This window comes from Myotis yumanensis, unplaced genomic scaffold (assembly GCF_028538775.1).
Source record: "Myotis yumanensis isolate MYYU_CA2020_CCGP unplaced genomic scaffold, mMyoYum1.0.hap1 SCAF_1, whole genome shotgun sequence".
Classification (NCBI taxonomy): Eukaryota; Metazoa; Chordata; class Mammalia; order Chiroptera; family Vespertilionidae; genus Myotis; species Myotis yumanensis.
The window spans coordinates 200,438,808-200,458,733 of record NW_027223752.1 but is presented as its reverse complement, the minus strand read 5'-3'; the positions used below and the strand labels follow the sequence as shown (position 1 = coordinate 200,458,733).

At 36.3% G+C, this 19,926-nt stretch overlaps 1 protein-coding gene and 1 long non-coding RNA gene across 3 annotated transcripts in view; one reads left to right on the top strand and one right to left on the bottom strand.

Annotated features, from left to right (window-relative positions):
- The window catches only part of TECRL (trans-2,3-enoyl-CoA reductase like), a 93,224-nt gene extending 80,969 nt beyond the window's left edge, over positions 1 to 12,255 (bottom strand). For both annotated transcript variants that reach the window (XM_070395821.1, XM_070395839.1), the window contains exons 1-2: positions 11,976 to 12,255; positions 373 to 879 (exon numbers count right to left, since the gene is read on the bottom strand). In XM_070395821.1, the coding sequence (XP_070251922.1) occupies positions 373 to 606 (234 nt within the window). In that variant the 5' untranslated portion in view covers positions 607 to 879; positions 11,976 to 12,255. The remainder of the gene's footprint in view (positions 1 to 372; positions 880 to 11,975) is intronic.
- Positions 9,219 to 19,926, top strand: part of LOC138995428 (uncharacterized) — a 72,895-nt gene continuing 62,187 nt past the window's right edge. The window contains exon 1 of the long non-coding RNA XR_011468625.1: positions 9,219 to 9,382. This is a non-coding gene — a long non-coding RNA (uncharacterized lncRNA). The remainder of the gene's footprint in view (positions 9,383 to 19,926) is intronic.

The following is a 19,926-nucleotide window of genomic DNA, read 5'->3' as shown; positions in this document are numbered from 1 at the left end:
AATTTTTAGTAATTTCAGTGACTTTTGCTTGCTATTTTCTACAAATACTATTGCAACTCTCTGATAATATGAATATTCAAGTGCATGAAGAGAAAAACGTAGAGGCATTTTTTCCATGTACCATGAGAAGGCGAACAATGGAAATTTTGCCTCCCGACAATAGTCGACCTAATATTTATTAGCTACCATTTAAATTGATTATGCGAAATGCAGTAAATTTCTTCTACTGAAACAATGTATAAAGTGTCTATCCTGCTCATTAAAAAAGAAAAGCACTAAAAGCCAGGAATGTGCTTTACTACAGTCTGGTCAGCATTTTAGAGATTCATAATCATTGTAGCAGAGAAGAGAAATTTAAATAAGCAAACTCACCTTATCCACAATACATATCTGCTTTCTTGTTTGCGCATCAAGTATTTCAATCTCAAAATGAGCTGCTTTTAAATGTTTCACTGCTGGAGCTGACTTGAGAGGGCCCGCTGAAAGTATAAGTTGTGAAAAAGACTGAAATTTTCTCATGTCATTCTTCGCTGTGGACCGCGTAGCTCCTGGGGAAGAAAGGTCTCTCTTGCTTTCTGAAACAAGGGACTTCTGCCTTTTGAACATTGTGTGAACCTCCAGGAGAATCTGTCATGTCAAAGAAGACACTTTGCAAGTGTTTTTCCTTCACACCAGTTATATACTGCTCCTGAAACCCGAAAGGTCAAGTGGCATGCCATTCCAATAGTCCCGTTTTATTTAGCAGGATTAAAACCAATGACTGATCTTCTTTCTATATATAACACACCGTGGTGAACTGCTGCAATGTAGAGGCATACTTTACCAGCATTCAAGTTGTTCCTTGCTTTCTCCTTTTATCTCTGCTTCTTCATATGGTATCTGAAATTCCAAAGCAAGATGGGAAAGACAATTTTTTTTATTATCTCTGAATTCTGGATGCACTAATCTTCAAACACATATATTATTATGCACATATTAGTATTTAAAAGTATTTGAAATTAACTTAGTGCAATCTCATAGTTAAATTTAGAAACACGTAGTACATTATTATATAATAATTTTTATATATGCTGCCTACGATGAAGTCCTGTGGCATGTTTTTAATATACATCTATCTGACTGAAAATGAATAAATTATTCCCTCCATACAGAGATCAGAAAGGTGGCAAGTTGTCTATGAGATCAGAATATGCAGAAAGCAATTTTATAACTTAAAGAAAAGGAATTAAGCCTGACTTTAACATTTCTACACTGGAAAATCATTGAACTTGTAAGCAAAATCAGTACTAAGCATTATAATTGCTCTTCCAAACTTGTCTTCCTGCATCAACATTGGCCCATTTATAGTCTCTTTTTAACACAGCAACTACAGTGATCAGTGTCTGTCTATATTAAAGCAGATGATGCAATGATTTGCTCAACACCCTACAGGGGCTATATATCTTATGTAACAAAAAAACAAAGTTCTCTTCAAAGGTGCACAAGGATCTTCTTCATCAGCATCTTGTTAAATCTCTGATCTCATCCCCTAAGCTATCTCCAGTGCCTAGAATCATGTCTGGCACACAGTAGGTGCACAATAAGCATGTACTAAATCAATCAATCAATCACTAATAAGTGTATATTAAGGGTGTAGGGAGAAAGATGTGATGCTAATTGTATGGCTTGTGTAAACTACTATTGTATTATATTAAAATGACATAACTTCAGCCCATATAATGTATCTTTACAGATAGTTTCTATTTAACAAAGGGAATTGTCAAAAGGACACAGGAGCCAAACTTATAGATCTCTCCTTTACAAAGCTGCAATAGTTCAAGTAAGAAAATAAATACTGATGATAATATATTCTAATTCAAAGAACAATATAATCTCAAATAACAACAGTCCATATTATTATAAATATACTAGTGACCCAGTGCACAAAATTTGTGCATGGGGGGTGTGTCCCTCAGCACGGCCTGCACCCTCTCTAATCTGGGACCCTTCAGGGGATTTCTGACTGCCGGATTCCTCTCACAATCCAGGACTGCTGACTCCCAACTTCTCGCCTGCCTGCCTGCCTGCCTGCCTGCCTGCCTGATTGCCTCTAACCACCACTGCCTGCCGGCCTGATCACCCCCAACTCCCAACCCCCCAGTTGGCCTGCTCACCCCCAATGGCCCTCCCTGCTGGCCTGCTTGCCCCCAACTGCCCCCCCAGCCCCCTCGACCCCAACTGCCCCATCCTACTGGCCTGCTCACCCCCAACTGCCCTCCCCCGTCAGCCTGCTCTCCTCCAACTGCCCTCCCCTGCTGGTCTGATCGCCCTTAATCACCTCTGCCTCGGTCCCGCTACCATGACTTTGTCCAGAAAGATGTCCAAAAGGTCTCCCAGAAGGTCTCCTGGTCTAATTAGCATATTACTCTTTTATTAGTATACACGATTAAATAAATAAATAAATAAATAAGGGCAAGAAATGGAATTTTCTTACACAAGAACTTCAAATAATATATAGAGATACTTCCCCCCTTGAGTGTAGTGTTCACTTAATGACACACTGACAAAAATTAATTAGTGGAAAAAGAAAATAGAAACTTTATAGTGGAGAAAACTGGAAGACAGGCAGCATTTTAACCAAAAGGCCAAGTCTAATATCACCATGAAAAGTCATGTTGATATCATGTACCCACTGATATCAACTGAGGACACTTCACCTCTGTCATATTCTTCCAGATGTTCATGACCTCAGCTTAACCATGAGAAAACATCAGGCACACACTACTTGGGAGGAAATCTACAAAATACCTAACATTTAAAAACTGTCAAGGATATAAAAAATAAAGAAAACAGATGAAGAGATTAAGAAACCCTCAAAGAAACAGAGGACAGTACGGTGATTACCAGAGGGAGAGCAGGTTGGGGGGAGGTTGAAGGAGGTAAAGAGGGGATGGTATGTGCCTTGACTGGGATGCTGATTGAAGGAGACTGGACTTGGGGTGGTAAAAAAAATAAACAAATAAAAATCTGCCATTGAGGAAAAATTCAGAGACTATGAGAGATAGAAAATGACTATATGGATACATGACTAGAAAATGCAATGTGGTATTCTGATTTTTTTCCTGGAACAAAAGAAAATAAATTAAGGGAAAAACTGGTGAAATAAGAATAACACCTATAGTTTAATTGACAATACTGAATCAATGTTAAGTTATGAGTTCTGGTAGATATACTAAGGTTATGGAAGATGCTGAAATTAAGAATATTATTTTAGATATGCTATTTATTATTTCATTATTATTTTTGAAGTTGTTGTGAAAATAAAATGTTTTATATTCTCTAAGGTGTTCTTATAAGGTTATTAGATCATAATGAAAATAACACCCTGAATTAAGGTTTATTTAATACTACAATTGGACATCACTTTGTAAACTAGATTATAATATCAAAATATATTTAAATGAAAAACTATTATAAAAGGTACAGTTTCAAGTGGGAATCTCTATTCTAATTGTATTTATCAATTAGAATATACAATTTTATATTGTAAAATATAAAAGGTGAATTAGACTATCATTGCTCTTTATTCTTGTATTTTTCATATCTTTTTGACAGAAAGCAATATATTTCAAATTTATTTTCCTTTTGAAGTGCTACTTCTTCTTATATCATTTTAAATAACGAACAGACTTAATTGTAGAACAATTTTAGTTTAAAGAAATTTACAGAAAAATTGATTAATTGAGAATACAGAGCCCCCCCCCATCCCCCACCCCCGTAATACACGTTTTTTGCTATTACTATTAACATCTTGCAGTGGTATGGAATATTTGTTACAATCGATGAACCAACATTGGTATTTATTAACTAAAGCCTATATCTTAAAGTTTAGACTTTATATTTTATAGTTTTATTGGTTTTGACAAATGCATAAAGTCATGTATCCACCACAATACATCATATAGAATAGTTTGACCTGAAAATACACTGCAATTCACTGAGACATCCCTCCTCCCACCCTGCTTCCTGAACCCCTAGCAATCACTGATCTTTTTACTGTCTTTATAGTTTTGCCTCTTCCAGAATATCACTAGTTGGAATCATACTATATGTTGTGTTTTCATACTGGCTCTTTCATTTAGCAATGTACATTTAAGTTTGCTCCATGCTTTATCATAACTGAAAAGCTCTTTCATTTATTGCTAAATAATATCCATTTCACAGTTTATTCATTCATCCGTTGAAAGACATTTTGGTTGCTGCTATAAACATTCAGGTTCAGGTTTTTGTGTGGATATAGATTTCAATTTATTTGAGTAAATAACTAGGAGTGTGATTGCTGGATTGAATGGTAGACCTATGTGTAGCTTTGTAAGAAACTGTCAGACTGCCTTCCTAAGTGGCTGTACCATTTGGCATTCCCATCAGCAGTGAATGAGAGAACTCTGTTGTTCTACATCCTCTCCAGTATTGGTGTTGTTGATATTCCAGATTTGCACCATTCTGATGGGTGTGACATGATATCTTAATTTTTTAAATATGCAATTCTCTAATAATAAATGATGGGAGGCATCTTTTTTTATTTTTTAATATAGTTTTATTTATTTCAGAGAAGAAGGGAGACGGAGAGAGAGATAGAAACATCAATGATGAGAGACCGTGATTGATCAGCTGCCTCCTGCATGCTCCCTACTGGGGATCTATCCTGCAGCCCAAGTATATGCCCTCGACTGGAATCGAACCCAGGACCTTCCAGTCTGCAGTCCAACACTCTATACATTGAGCAAAACCAGCTAGGAGGCATCTGTTTTCTTTGTTTTTTGCAACTTTTATTATGCTTATTTGCCATCTCTATATCTTCTTTGGTGAGGTATGTGTTTAGAACTTTTGTACATTTTGTAATTTATTTTTTTTAAGCTTAAGTTTTTAATTTTGTTATTATTCACCATAGAGAGAGGAAAGGAAGGAGGGAGGGCGGGAGAGAGAGAGAGAGAGAGAGAGAGAGAGAGAAACATCAACTGGCTGCCTCCTGAATGCCGCCTACTGGGGATTGAGCTGGAAACCCAGGCATGTGCCCTGACTGGGAATAGAACCGGTGACTTCTTGGTGCATGAGCCAATGCTCAACCAACTGAGCACATCAGCCAGGTTATAATTACATTTTTATCAACATTCTAGTCAAGTAATGGGAATTCTGATTATCCATACATGTTTGTGACATTTAACGAATGATTCTGTCACTCACCAGACCATAAGGTTCATGAGGCAGAGACTGGATCTAATTTTGCCCATCACTCTACCTTCAAGGAATAGTATAATTCCTGGTATACAGTAAGTACATATATTGTTTATTGAATGATTAATCACATGAATGGATTTTCTTAAATATTAATTTCCGGAAGCCCGTCCATCCTTGCTGCTTGACACAGTCGCTGCAGGGAAGAAACATCTGCACAGCATATGTTTCAAGGGACCTGGCGTATATAGCATACTGTTCTTAATATGTTTGCTCCCCTTCTTGGCGCTATGTGTTTTAACCAAGGTCACCTCTCTGAGGAAGGTTGTTTCCCCAGGTAGGGATTTTTCCCTGAAGTTAGGGAGGGAATAAAACCCCTTAACTAAATGCCAGGCAGGTAGTTAATCACTTTAACTAAGAATAATCGCCCTTAAGCTACATAATCTTTACTCCCTGGAATGGAGATAAGAAACGCCCTAACTTTTGGAATAGAAATTGGCAGGATTAAAATCAACTGGTATAAATACAGATGTAACAAGACAATAGGAGACAGAACCTGGCTACAGAACCTGGATAGAACCTGGCAAGAGAACCTGACTGGAGATCCGGTTTAGAACCTGGCTGGAGAACCTGGACAGAACCTGGCTAGACCCTGGCCAGAGGAACCTGGCTATGATGATCACCTGAATGCTGGCTCCGTGTCATCCCTTCTTTACCGACTCTGTTCACACCTTTGGGGACCCCTGGACCTGCTGGGGTTTGACCCCAACAATTAATCAATGATATCACAGTAAGGTGACCACTGGAATTTAAGAACGTCTTTGATAGTAGGAAGGACTTCATAATAAAAATAATGCTTTTAATCTATGCTAAATGTTACCACAGTAAATCCTGGAGGTCACCAAACTTGGGGTTAAGTGGGTGAAAGTGAAAGCAAAATAGAAAGCCAAAGACAAACCAGTTGTCCTAGGTACTTATTTTCTCAATGCTCATGAAAAAAATCTTATATGTTAGGTACAAAGAATAGGAGTTTAGGAAGTTCAAGTGTGAGCAGAGTGTCAACATATATATGAAGATACGCTATATTTGGACCTAGGCAAATATATAAGCAGTGATATTGTCTAGGAAATAGTACTGTTTAGTGGAAACAGTATGAGTTCAAGAAGTTTTTTGTTTTAATTAAACATATATGTAATCTTCAGCTTTTCATTATCTGTCATTTTGATCACATTATGACTTTCACAAGACTTTTATGAAATCTAATAGAACACATACAAAGCTAATAGATACGTTTCTCAAAAAAAGAGGCCATTCAATATGTACATACAATGTATTTCCTAAACATTGGCCTCCAAAATCAGATTTATGCCTCCCCAAATTAAATCTAAGCCTTTCTTCACCCCATCACCCTACTCAAGCATTCAGATTATACCTGTTTCTACCTTTCTCAATCCAAATGGTTATACTAGTTCACTTGAAAGTGAAATTTACATAATAACCACATTGATGGGCAGACATGGTCCTAACCTAGTTCAATTGACTCCCCCAAATATTTGCAAATATATTACATCCTCTTCCCCTATAAAGTTTATATTGTCTTATATTTTTTTCTTCAATTTTCCCAATTTTAGTGATACCAATGAACTATGAAATGGGCCATAAAACAGCAGGTTTAAGGTGAATAGAAAGGACTTAGCAATACAAAATAAATTATTCTCTGAGTCTCCAGAGTATATGTGCTTTCCTTATAGCCTGAACTGTTACTCAAACTTTTGAAAGTCCTGAAACTACAAGGTGGTTAAAACCACTAATCTTAGCATTTCAACTAAAACATAATAATTGAAAAATTATACATAATAATTGAAAAATTATTTTGGTTACATAAAATAAATCACTTGTAAAAGGATAAGAGTAAAAACTGGTATCCTTACCATGACAGTTTTTCAGTTTTACATTTTTGGAAAATAGATTAAGATAGTTGATCTAAAATAATCATAAATATGAAATAATGATGAATAAATCAGCTCACATTATAGATAAACTAGAGGCCAGATGCACAAAAATTTGTGCAAGAGTAGGCCTTCCTTCCCCCGCTGCCAACACCAGCTTCCCTCCGGCACCCAGGACTTGGGTTACCAGCACTGGCTTCCCTCTGGCACCTGGAACCAGGGCTGGCTTCCCTCAAGCCGCCCACAGGCATCTAGGACCCAGGCTGGCTTCCCTCGGCCCTGGCTTCATTAGGAAGGATATCCAGAATGATGTCCGGAAGACATCCAGTCAAATTAGCATATTAGCCTTTTATTATTATAGATGATAGCTGCTCTATTTAAAAAGACAGTACAGCCCAGCCAGTCTGGATCAGTTGTTGAGCATCAACCCATGAACCATGAGGTTATAGTTCCAGTCTTGGTCAGGGCTCATGCCTGGATTGTGGGCTTGATCCCCTGTAGAAGATGTGCAGGAGGCAGCCGATTGATGATTCTCTCTCATCAATGATGTTTCTACCTCTCTCTCCCTCTCCCTTCCTCTCTCTGAAATCAATATATATGATTTCATAGTACAGCTAAATGTAGGGGAAAGTGCTCTGAAATTAAAGTCACAGTTAGAGGTTCTTGTTCTAACTCTACCAAAATGTGCTGTGTGATACTGCATAACCGGGGAACCTCTCTTAATACTAGCTATATCATTCATGAAATGAGCACATTCTTAACATGACCTAATGACTCTTGTATCTATGATTTCCAAGTAATATTTAAGTTTATTTCCTGTTTAAAATTAACCATAATAAAAAAATAAGTAGAAATGAAACCTGTCATTTCTGTACAACAATCCTTCCCCACAGGGTTATTGTACAGTTAAAGTAATATATGTACATATGTATTGTGAAATCCTATGACATTGTTATTAACTAGAGGCCCAGTGCACAAATTCGTGCACCAGTAGGGTCCCTCAGCCTGGCCTGCTTCTCCAACATCCCTTGAGGGGTCCCGGATTGTGAGAGGGCACAGGCCAGGCCAAGGGACCCCACCAGTGCACGATCGGGACCAGGGAAAGACACGGAAGGTTGGCCAGCTGGGGAGGGACCACAGGAGGACTCCAGGGTGCGTCCGGCCCATCTTGCTCAGTTCCGATTATCTGGACCCCAGCAGTAAGCTAATCTACTGGTCAGAGCGTCTGCCCCCTGGTGGTCAGTGCATGCCATAGCGAGTGGTTGAGTGGCCTTAGCATATCATTAGCATATTACACTTTGATTGGTCAAACGGCCGACTGCTCAACTGGACACTTAGCATATTAGGCTTTTATTACATAGAATTAGCAAATCAGACTGAGGTGAAAGTCTATACTTCAGCAAGACTATGGTGAAATTAAAGGGTTTCCTAAGAAGCACATGATTGGATTGAGATTTAATCTTTCTCAAGAAACTTGGGGAAAACATAGTCTTATCTTGTATGTGTATAAGGTTCAAGTTTCTTATAAAATTAAAATATCCATGGAAGAGAAAAAATAAAAAAATGACAGAATTTACTTCATATTCCGTTTCAAGCAGACCATGTATTTGTGTTTATATTGTCTTTTTTTTTAATATTTACTAAAATGTTTTCTTTGAACCATGTATACAAATTACAAACTTATTGTGTAGTGACCACACAATGCAATATACAGATGGTATGTTATAAAATTGAGCACTTAGAAACTATATAATTTTATTAACCTATGTCACCCCAATAAATTTAATGAAATTTTAAACAATTATCATTATAACTCACAAAAATACCACTTAATCTCAGTCTTTAACTCAGCTCTGCCTGCTTCATTGTCCTTAATTGCATGCTATGCTTTCATTAGGGTGGTTGGCTCTGCCCTCTCTTGTGTTCTCTAAATCATCCCTGGAGAGTTTCCAGATCCTCCAGGCCTGCCCCTCATCAAGGCCTGTCTTGTGATCACAGTCATTCTCTGATGCCATGTTGGCACATACTGCCCTTTATTTTGGGAGCTGAGACCATGCCTATTTCTCTTCCTTTCAGGGATTTCTTACCTTGAATAATGTGGATTGTTGAGCTCCTTTACCAAGGTTGAAAGAAGAACTTGAAAAAAAATTCCAATATTTGGGACCTATTTATTTAGAAACAAAATTAAACATCCTCTATGCAGTTTTCTCTGTATTTTGGTAAGTTGTGGGGAAATCATAATTAAATGAAAAGTTAAGGTTCAATTTGTTAATTAACAACATTGTTTACTTTTTATTATATGTACTTGTTTGGGGTTTTATTTTTGTTTATTTGTTTGTTGGGGGGCTTGGGGATTGAGGACAGCTCATTTCTTTGGTTTCATATGTCTTCAAGAAAACTTAAAATGCATCAAATAGGTATGACTAAAATAGTACAGCCTCATAATTTAAAATTCAGTAATATTATTTTTATTCGGATTTTCAATGCACATTTTAAAGAAGTAAGGTGAACTGAGATATTTGAGGTACATTTTCACCTGAAATGAAAATTTGAGGCAGAGAGATTGACTTTCAGTGTTTGAAATATCATCTTATTTTAAAATTCTCTGGGATTATCATGTTGTTTTTATTTTTATACACGGGTGCCACAATTTGCATAATTTAATCTATTTAGAAAACAAAGTTATGTTTAAACTGAAGTACTTGGTATTCACAGAAAATAGCCAGTGATCACCTGAGGTGTATTATGTTCCAGTCAATGGACTCAGTGCTTATACGCATAGCAACTATGTAAGTGGTTTATACTTTGGATGTGGAACAGGCACAGAGAGTTTAAGAAACTTGACTAAAATGATATAGTCAAAAAATTGCATAATTGCTCACAAACTTACTCACTTCCCAGTATCATCTTTTATGTTCAGGCATACACATACATAGCTAAATACATATATGTAGAGGTGTAGTATGCATCATTACATATTTTAAATTATTCAACAAGATATATGTATATACTATCAAAATATAATGGTGACTGAAAAATGGTAGACAATACACATACACATTTGAAGTGGCAAAATTTCAAAACCTAGGGATGCTTCACACACAACACCTATGTATATGTCTCTGTGTACAAATGCGTGTGCGTGCGCGCGCGTGTGTGTGTGTGTGTGTGTGTGTGTATTGCTTTTTGGAGAGCTTGCTTTAAATAAAATACAAACCTATGACTGACACATAGGTTCATGCTTCTCTATCATTCACTATAACTTTTCCCCATTAGTCACTTTTCCCCTATTCATAGGGGGTCCCAGTCATTCAGGGATTTCTTGGGCCACAATGATACCTAGAGTTACATAATTCTCTTAAGGTCTGCAGTCGGCCACCACAGGGTCATTATGTTTTCTATATAAGAAACTGCCCTGTTCTGAATATTAACTTTATTTATTTAGTTGGTGTATTATATAGTTTTTATAAAGGAAATATATTTTCCTTAAATCTTTGGCTTTATCTTAATCTGTTTTTGAAAGAATCCAGCACAATACCTAATGTGTAATATGTCAGGCACTCAATTAAGTTTAATTAATAAATGGAAATATAATAATTATGCTTCAGACAGCATAGAAAGAATGGGTAAAATGTAGTTTTATGTTAATAAGCACAGTGAATATCAATATTGGGCTAAAATGTATGTGGGATCAGAATATTCTTTTCATTATATTAGAAAAGAAATACCCAGTCAAGAATAGTCAAACTAACTCTGCCATGCCTGTCCTGTGGTCTGACAATAGATGAATTAAAAATCATGTATCAGGAAGACATATCATTCCAGCACTTTCTGTATCTGCTATCTTATTGGTCTTTGCAATCACATAAATAAGGAAGACTATTTTTTAACATTAGAATACCAACTAATAAGGAATAAAAGCACTTATACTGAAATAAATCACTGAAAATAAATTAAAACTTTGAAGGATAAATGTTAACGAAAAAGAAAAAATTATTTGTGTTTATACATATGTAAAATATTCACATTTATCAAAGTGTAGATACAAAATTATTTCTTAATTAAAAAGTTAATAGATGCCGAAACCGGTTTGGCTCAGTGGATAGAGCGTCAGCCTGCGGACTGAAGGGTCCCGGGTTCAATTTCGGTCAAGGGCATGTACCTGGGTTGCGGGCACGTCCCCAATGGGGGATGTGCAGGAGGCAGGTGATCGATGTTTCTCTCTCATCGATGTTTCTAACTCTCTATCTCTCTCCCTTCCTCTCTGTAAAAAAATCAATAAAATATATTTTTTAAAAAAGTTAACAGAAAGTTCTTATGTGTTATAAAATAATTTCTATTCTCTCCAATATGTATAGGAAAAAATTTTGTTTGTTTGGAGGTTAATCTTTACACTTCACACTTGACTTCCTGCACATCAGTACTTTGCAGAACACATCTGAGTGTCTGAAACTTTCTCATTTCTTGTTCTTCCAACTCTTTAACTCCACTCTCTTCACATATCAATAAGAAAATAGAAGTTGTGGTAAGAGAAGTTTCATACCTGTCAATAAACCAGTTTTGTGCCTCTATATTCCTAATTCTTTGTACTCACATTGTAAGACTAACCATTCTTCCACCTGAAGCCAAAACCTCCAAGTTGTACACTGAATCCCATTTCCTCTTGCCTGGAAAACATTTTTCCAGCGATTAACCTTTCTTTACTGTAGTATAATTTAATTTTTACTCAACCATTAATATCAACGCACGCACACACACACACACACACACACATATGTATATCATAATATCACTTATTAAAAATATCTTTACCCCATATCTTCTTTCAGCTAGTTACTCCTAAGTTTTATTTTCTTTTTTATATAGAAACTCTTGCAAATTTTGTCTGGAATCCTTGCCCCATTTCCTTTATACTTATCCCCTTTTGGCATCATGTAACATGCCTGTTGCTGATCTTTTAACAAGATCATCGTTGATGTCCATTTTTGCAAATCAAATCTTCAAACCTCAGTCTTCAGTTTTTGAACCAGTCTGCAGTCTTTAACCAAGTAAACTCACATTCCCCAAAGCACCTTCATCCGTTGTTCTCCAGGATTCCATCTCCCTGGTTCTGTTTTGTCACTGACCTTGCTTGGATTGCTAACCTAAGAGGCGTGTCAAATACAACATTCTAAAAATAAAACTTTTTTTAACTTGACTTTCTTCAATAAATGTTCTCCTTGTAGATATTTAAATTTAAGAGAATGGTAATTATTCTCATTTTTTCTGGCCAAAATTTATACATCAACCTAATCTATCTCCTTTCCCACACCCACCTGCTAGTCCATATGAAAATGCTGTTGGATATGTAGAGGCTCAGCATTTTCACAACCTTCTCATAAAACGTCATCATCTCTCACTTTGAATATGACATTAGTCTCCAAACCACTAACCCTTGACCTAATCCTGTTTCTCTAAAGCCAATCCCTGCATAATCCAATTGCTCTTCTCATCTCCCAAAGGAGCAAACATAAAAATGACACCCTCTTCTGCAGAGTCCTGTGCTGCTAAGGCCTGATCTCCCATCTTTCCCCACTGTTCCCTTTTCTCATCCTACTCCTTCACTCTGGCCTACCTGTCTGGAGAGAACACCAAGAAAGTCTCCCCTCAGATTTGTAATTGTCTTCACTCTTCTTGGAGTACAGTTCTCAGAGAATTGCAAGGCTACTTAAACATTTTTGTTTCAGGATTCTGCTTAAATATCACTATTTCAGAGAAAGCATTTCCTAACCTGTCCATCTCTATTGGCCACAAGTCTGAGTCCTTGTCCTCCTTTATTTCTTGAGATCACATATCTCCATTTGAAACATTAAACATGGATTTTTAAAATCTCCCTCCCACCTCCACTCAAATGTAAGCTCCACAGGGAATTAGTATATTTTTTAATTGCATCATCAACACCAAGAATAATTACCAGGGGTATAGGAGCCATATGAAGAATATCTATTGAATGCATAAATGAATTACATAAGAAGCAAAGCAGACAAGTTTAAATGACTTATAAATCACTATGGCTGAAAATAGTCTTAAGATTAGTTGTTTTGTTGCTATCAGAATGGACAGAAAAGAAAAACTGTTAGACCAGAAACTATTATTTTTCTCATACCTTTGACTGTTTTTAAAAGAGTTTCTAGAATAGTTTTCTTGATTTTTCCGGCAGACTATATTATGCAAGAGAATAATATAGAATAACAATATTTATTGATTATCAATCTAAACAGATATCTTGAATTTCCCCCCCAAATAAGGGAGATAAACAGGAATACAGGCCCTCCTGGTTTTAAGAACAAACACAAATGCATTAAGCAACAGTTTAAATTTTTTTAAAAAAAGTTTATATGTCACAATTCATTTAAAAAGTTTTAGTAATTATAAAACAGTTTAAAAAATTATATAATGCATATTCTAGTTAATGCACCATCTCCCAGCCTCTCGTTTTCCCCTAATCCATGTCATAATTATATAACAGTTCTTTCACCACATTTCTAAACATTAATTTTGCTATCATAAAACTCATCCTCAGTCATTCTTCAGTATTTTATATTTTCAACGTTGGTGCTTATTGGATTGGCAAAACTAAATTATCTTCTAATCCAGTTATTTTATTGAATAAAATATTGACATGAAAATTTAGAATCTATATAGAAAAATAAATATACTGCCTGACACAGTAAGGGACACATGGAGACATGAAACTATTCCCCCAGCACTAAAAAATTGATTGCTTAGGCTTTTCAGAGTGGCCATGTATTTTTAGAGTCAAAACTAGTAGTAAAGGCTGCTTCAGAAGATTCAGAATTTTCTCTTTGAAATTGCTTTCCCCTATGAGCTCATCTCTAGTGGTTTTATGGTATATAATGGTATTATCTTAAAGTGTTAAAGTTCTACATCAGTAAAATAACATATTCATTATACAAGCATGCTGTTCAAAATCATCATTTCATTCTACGCTACTTTTTGTCTACTTTTTAAAGTCTGGCTAATATTTTTAAGATATACTCTTTAGATTAGTATAACAATTAATATTCATTTATATTGTTTTTCATAAATTCTAAGTCTGAAGAGATTTCAGGAAAGTCCTATCAAAAATAGGATCTTATACTTCTGGTTGAAATTTAATTAGAAAAAACTAAGCTCCTTTTTTAAAAAATATTGTTTAAACATCATACTTGAATGTACATTCTATTTCACTGATTGTGTTTTTGAAAAACTGAAATACGTCCTTTTTCTGATTTTATACTTTATAACTACACATTTTGATTGAAGATCCACTGCCAATATGAAACAGATAAACTGACATTTTTTAATAAGTTCTCAGGCACTATCATTAATCATAATCTTCAACTGTCTGTGGCAGCTCATGTTGCACTTTGAAAATTCCACTGTGTGGAAATGCTCCCAGCACATTGAGATATTTTGATTGTGTCATCATTACTTTAGCAAATGACTAAGTCATGTGCTATGAGATAATGCTTGTTTTTAATATAGAAAGGAGAATAGCTATGTTCTTGCTTCAGAATACGTTAATACAATTTCAAAATGGACTGCAGGAATTGTAGAGCTTGCTGAGAAATGCATATTGCTGAGGTGTCCCAGTGTGGGAAAACAAACAGCAAATAAAATCTGTACGCTTTTTGTGGTGCCATTTCACATACACCCCAAACAAAAAATCAAGTTTATTGCCCCTCAAAACAATCATGTGTAATTGGTTTTATCTTTATTAAATAGAATTAGATACTGCAACCAGGATGGTTAAGCAAGTTGATAAACATGTAGAGGGCACAACTAAGCTGTATGCCAAGTTTTCTGGGGAAAAATTAATGACTTCCTGGTAAAAAGTATTTCAACTCCAAACTTTGTTCAGTAGAAAATAAGCAAAGAAGTGAAAAATGGTTATAAGCAAAATGTAGATTTCCCTTTATGATGGAAGCTATATGTTAAGGATTTCTGTGTCTTTTTACACTGGTATAGTATAGATAGATATACATATTTAGACATGTGATTGTATATGTGGCTTTCAAGTATTTCTGAAATCTTACCTAATAATAGGCAAACATGTAAATTAACCGCCCCTCTATTATGCTCACCAGCCAATCAGGAGAGTATGCAAATTAACCCAACAAATATGGCAGTTAATTTGCATATGTAGGGGCGAAGTGGCGGAGCGAAAACCAAAGGCTTCATCCAGAGTGAAGGCCTGGGTCCCGGGTGCCGGAGGAAAACCAGTGCCAGCAGCCAGGGGAAGGGAAGGCCTATTGTACGAATCTCTTCATGCAACGGGCCTCTAGTATATTATAAGTACAAAATACAATGTATTACATTGCTTTAAAGTTTAAATTGTATTAATAAAAAAATTCAAGTATCATCAAGCAAGAACATAGCTACACTTCTTTCTTTCTATATTAAAAGCAAGCATTATCTCATAGCACATGACATAACATTTTTAAAAATGCAGGGTTGGGGAGAATTATGGTTATAGTTTTTTATATAAAAATAATACAATAATTAAATAATAATAAATCACGAATAAACTTGGTGTTTCATGTACTCACAACTATAAACCTGTTTTGGCCCCACCCTGTACATTTTAAGATCTCTTTGTGCTATTCCACAAAGGCATCTTGCTCTCTCCCTCAGTTAATCTTTCCTTAATTTTTAATTATTTATCCCCAAACAACATACTGTGTGGAGTTTTGGGGGCTACTTTTTGATATTTATATGAAGAGTGCTTATTCTTTTGTGCTCTTACAAACATTCCATTTTTGAGAGTTAGATATATTCATACATGTTGTCAGCAGTGACTCCAATAGAAAAAATGGTCACCAATTATTAGACTTTGCCATTGTCAGAGCATATCATTTCATTTCTTGTATGTAGTAAAATTTACTTAAGTGTGACACTGTTTTTATTATATGTTTGTCAGGGTTTGGTTTTTGTTTTGAATTCTTTTCTTTTGCAAACAATTCTGCAATAAAAATGCATGTGCATGACTCTTGGTATGCACAGAAAAATATTTTCCTACATTGAACACCTAGGAATACAATGGCTGTGTCATAAATTCAGGCATGTTCAATTGTACTGTGAAGTGAAAATTGTTTTCCAAAGTTGTTGCATGAATTTAAACATTCAGCAGGGGTGTCAAAAATTGCCTTTGTTGCGTAGCCTTTTCTGCTCTGCACTTAATGTTATTATACACTTTTTTTTTCAACACAGTGTGTGTAAAATAATTTTTACTGTGATCTGAGTTTTCATTTCTGAGATTATTGATGAGGGTAAGCATATTCTCACAAAATTTTATGTATTTTTCTTTTTTGTTAAAACAAGCTCAATATTTTATTAATATTTTCTGTTGATTTGAATGCTCCTTCAAATAATTTATAGCGACTCTTTATAGTTCCTGTATTTAAATCCTTTATTGATTATGTGTATTGTTAATATCTTCATTAGTCTTTTGACTTGTCAAATCTTGCTCTTGATAGTGTGTTTATTAGGCATAAATTTTTAATTTCAAAGTAATCTTTTTTCTTTGCCTAATTATATTGAGATTTTTAATAAATCTTTCCATTTGCTGAATTAATTAAGCTTTCCTTCTACGATTTTTTAAATTGGCCTTCCAGATATGGATATTCATTAGTTATTGATATTTTTATGTTATAATGAAAAATACATATTCTTTCCAGATGGGTAACAAATGGATCCAACACCATTTATTTAATACTTCACTATTCCACTGTAATAACAGGTCTGTATATATGAATTTTCTGTATAAATAAATGATGACCTGATTCTATGAACTAAAGAATTACACATTCCTGCACAATTATAACATTATTTTTTATTACCATCACCATATAAGTAGTCACAATGTGAACTAGGAAAAATCCTTCTCTTTGGTTGTCCTGTAGGTATACCCTGTATATGTTTGGCTTCTTTCTCTTATATTAATTTTTGAATTATGCTATCAATTCTTTGAAAAATTCTGTAGGTTTGTGTTGTAATAGAATTTGGAGAAAATATTTTATTCATTTGAATAATTTTCTTATAATTCTTATGTTTTTTTTCTGAATTGTCTTCACATAATATTTTTAATTCTTACATTGCTCTTCTTTTCTTTTTTTTTTTCTTAATTTGCTGAGTTGGAGATAACTCATTTTTAAAAAGAAACGGTAAGAGAGATGCCAGCAAGAAAGTGGAATAAGAGGAGTAGGATGCTCTTGACTTTCTTTTCTCTCATAGATACAGAAATTAAACATCCACACATGAATAAATCAATTTCCTCTGAGAAAAATCCAAAACCAGTTGGGTGACTTCTACACATTGGGTGACTAAGAAAATACCAACGTTGGAAAAAGTAGGAAAAGCTGAGACAGGCTAGTAATATAATTCCCACCCCCCATGAAGAGTCTCACACTCAGAGGGAACCCCCCAACCACCAGCTTCTTCCTGAGGAGAAAAGGGTTTAGACTGCACATTTAGCGCCCCAACTTTTATGACTGCCCCTCAAGGAACTGGCTCCCAATTCACCTTGTTATCATGGGGTGGCCTCTGTGTCCCCACCTGTCACTGATGGAAGTGTGCTTCTTGGGGTGCCAAGGAACAAGAATTTCCTGAGGCCCCCATGGGAGGGTGAGGAGCTGCAGAAAGCTTTATTGATAGGTAACATTAAGGGGGTTCCTTTCCAAGGTCCCATCTCCCTTCATCTTGCCATGGAAAAAAATCCCATCTTATCTTCAGCAGGGCTAGGATTAAAGCCACTGCCCAGACTCTTAGCTCAATATTAAAATCCATGTCAGCCCAGCCTCTGGCTAGCTTAGCTTGTGCTCCCAGCTGTAGTCCATAGTGCGTGGGGTCTTCATGGCCATGGGCCATGAGCCATGGGCCGTGCACTCCTTTCACAGAGCAAGGGGGTGCAAGGATGCAGGAGCAAACCAGCAGGAGGAACAAGAGAGAGATGATTCTTTTCTGGGGATTTTCACTAGGAGTTTAACCAATGAATCCTTCAGGATTTCATTTGCTTGCAGCTCCATCCCTCTAGGTAATTATCTTTTTCCCAGGTTAGACTTACAGGCAAGCACCTTCCTTGTGTACCCAACTTCATATTCCTCACCCCAGTGGTTTGCAGGGAATGTGCCTGTGATTCCCTGGGGAGTGTAAAGTTGCAGCTTCCTGGTGAAGCTGCCCAGATGACCATGCTTATAACATCTGGCTTCCTTTTTGCTTTCTTTCTATTTAAAAATGAACTATAACAACCTGATGAGGTTCTGCACTTGCAAAGCACTTGGGGACCACATTAAAAAAGAGGCAGTTTTATACAAAATCCTTCACCACCGCCACCACCACCAGTGCAGAAAAGAGCAATCAGGGTGGGGTTTGACTGCAAACTTTCCCAGGTGCTACCAGCATCCAGGTTCTCATCAGCCCTCAGCTGGGAGCTGACTTAAATCCTTCGAGAGCCTGAAAGGGCTGTGGACACTTCCCCTGCTTTCTCTTCTGAGCGCTCCCCAGTAATAAAACAGTCTTCAGCTTCTCCCTGGTAGGAGCATGTCCACATGAAAAGAGCCCCAACTAATAAGGCTGCCACCCAAGGGACTGACTACCAAATCACGCAGCTCTGGGTGGGAACTGACAGAGCTCTGTAATTGTGAATCCCCCACGACACAAAACAAAGAGGCGGTTTTACATGGACACATAAGCACTTCTAGTGGCTGTTCCCCAGGTTTAGCACAGAGCTAGTGGGCAAAACACCCAGCTCCCTGCTCCTCCCTCAGAGAAGCTAGACTGCATATCTGATGTCCTGACTTTTCACAGTTGCTGCCTAAGTCAGGCTTCCAATTAGCCTCTCTGGGAGCTGACAGGGCGGGCGATTAGTCCTCTGGGAGCCTGCGTGTGCATGTTGGCTTTCCCCTCCTTTGGGGCACTGACTGGACTCTGCCCACACTAATCTTCTGAGGACCCACAAAGAACAAAGGCAGGGATTTAGAAAAGCGCAAGGCACCAGCTTCTTGGGCCAGCCTGAAGGTTTTTGTGTTTATATTCATCAGGCATATTGGCCAATAGTTTGCTTTTCTTGTAGTTCCTTACATGGTTTTGGTATCAAGGTAAAACTGGCTTTGTAAAATGAGTTTGGAATTTTTTTTTCCCTATTCAATTTGTTAGAACCATTTGTGAAGGATTGGCATTAGTTTCTAGAAGCCACCAATTCCTGAATTTTTGTTTTTGGGAGATTTCTTTGTACTACTTCAGTCTCTCTACTCATTATTGATCTGTTTGGATTTTTTTATTTCTTTGTGATTCAGTCTTAGTAGGTTTTATTTGTCTAGGAGGTGTTTTTTTTGGGGGGGGGGGGGAGGGTGTTACCCAATTTGTTGGTGTATAATTGCCTATAATAGTTTCTTATGATCCTTTATATTTCTGTATTAGTTGTAATGTCTCCTTTTTCATTTTTATTTTGAGTCTTCTCTTTTTTTCTTGGCCTACCTAAAGATTTGCCACTTTTATCTTTTTTTAGGTTAAAATTCTTAGTTTTGTTGAGCTTTTTTATTATCTTTCTAGTTTCTATTTGATTTATTTCTGTTCTGAATGACACCAAGTCTCACAGTTTGTTAACCAAGAGATTCCCAAAAGTGATGAATTAAAAAAAAATTTACAGCCAAATATATCTTAGTGAAACTTCAGAACCAAAAAAAAAGCAACCTGAAAGAAAAAGAGAGAGGGATAGATTACT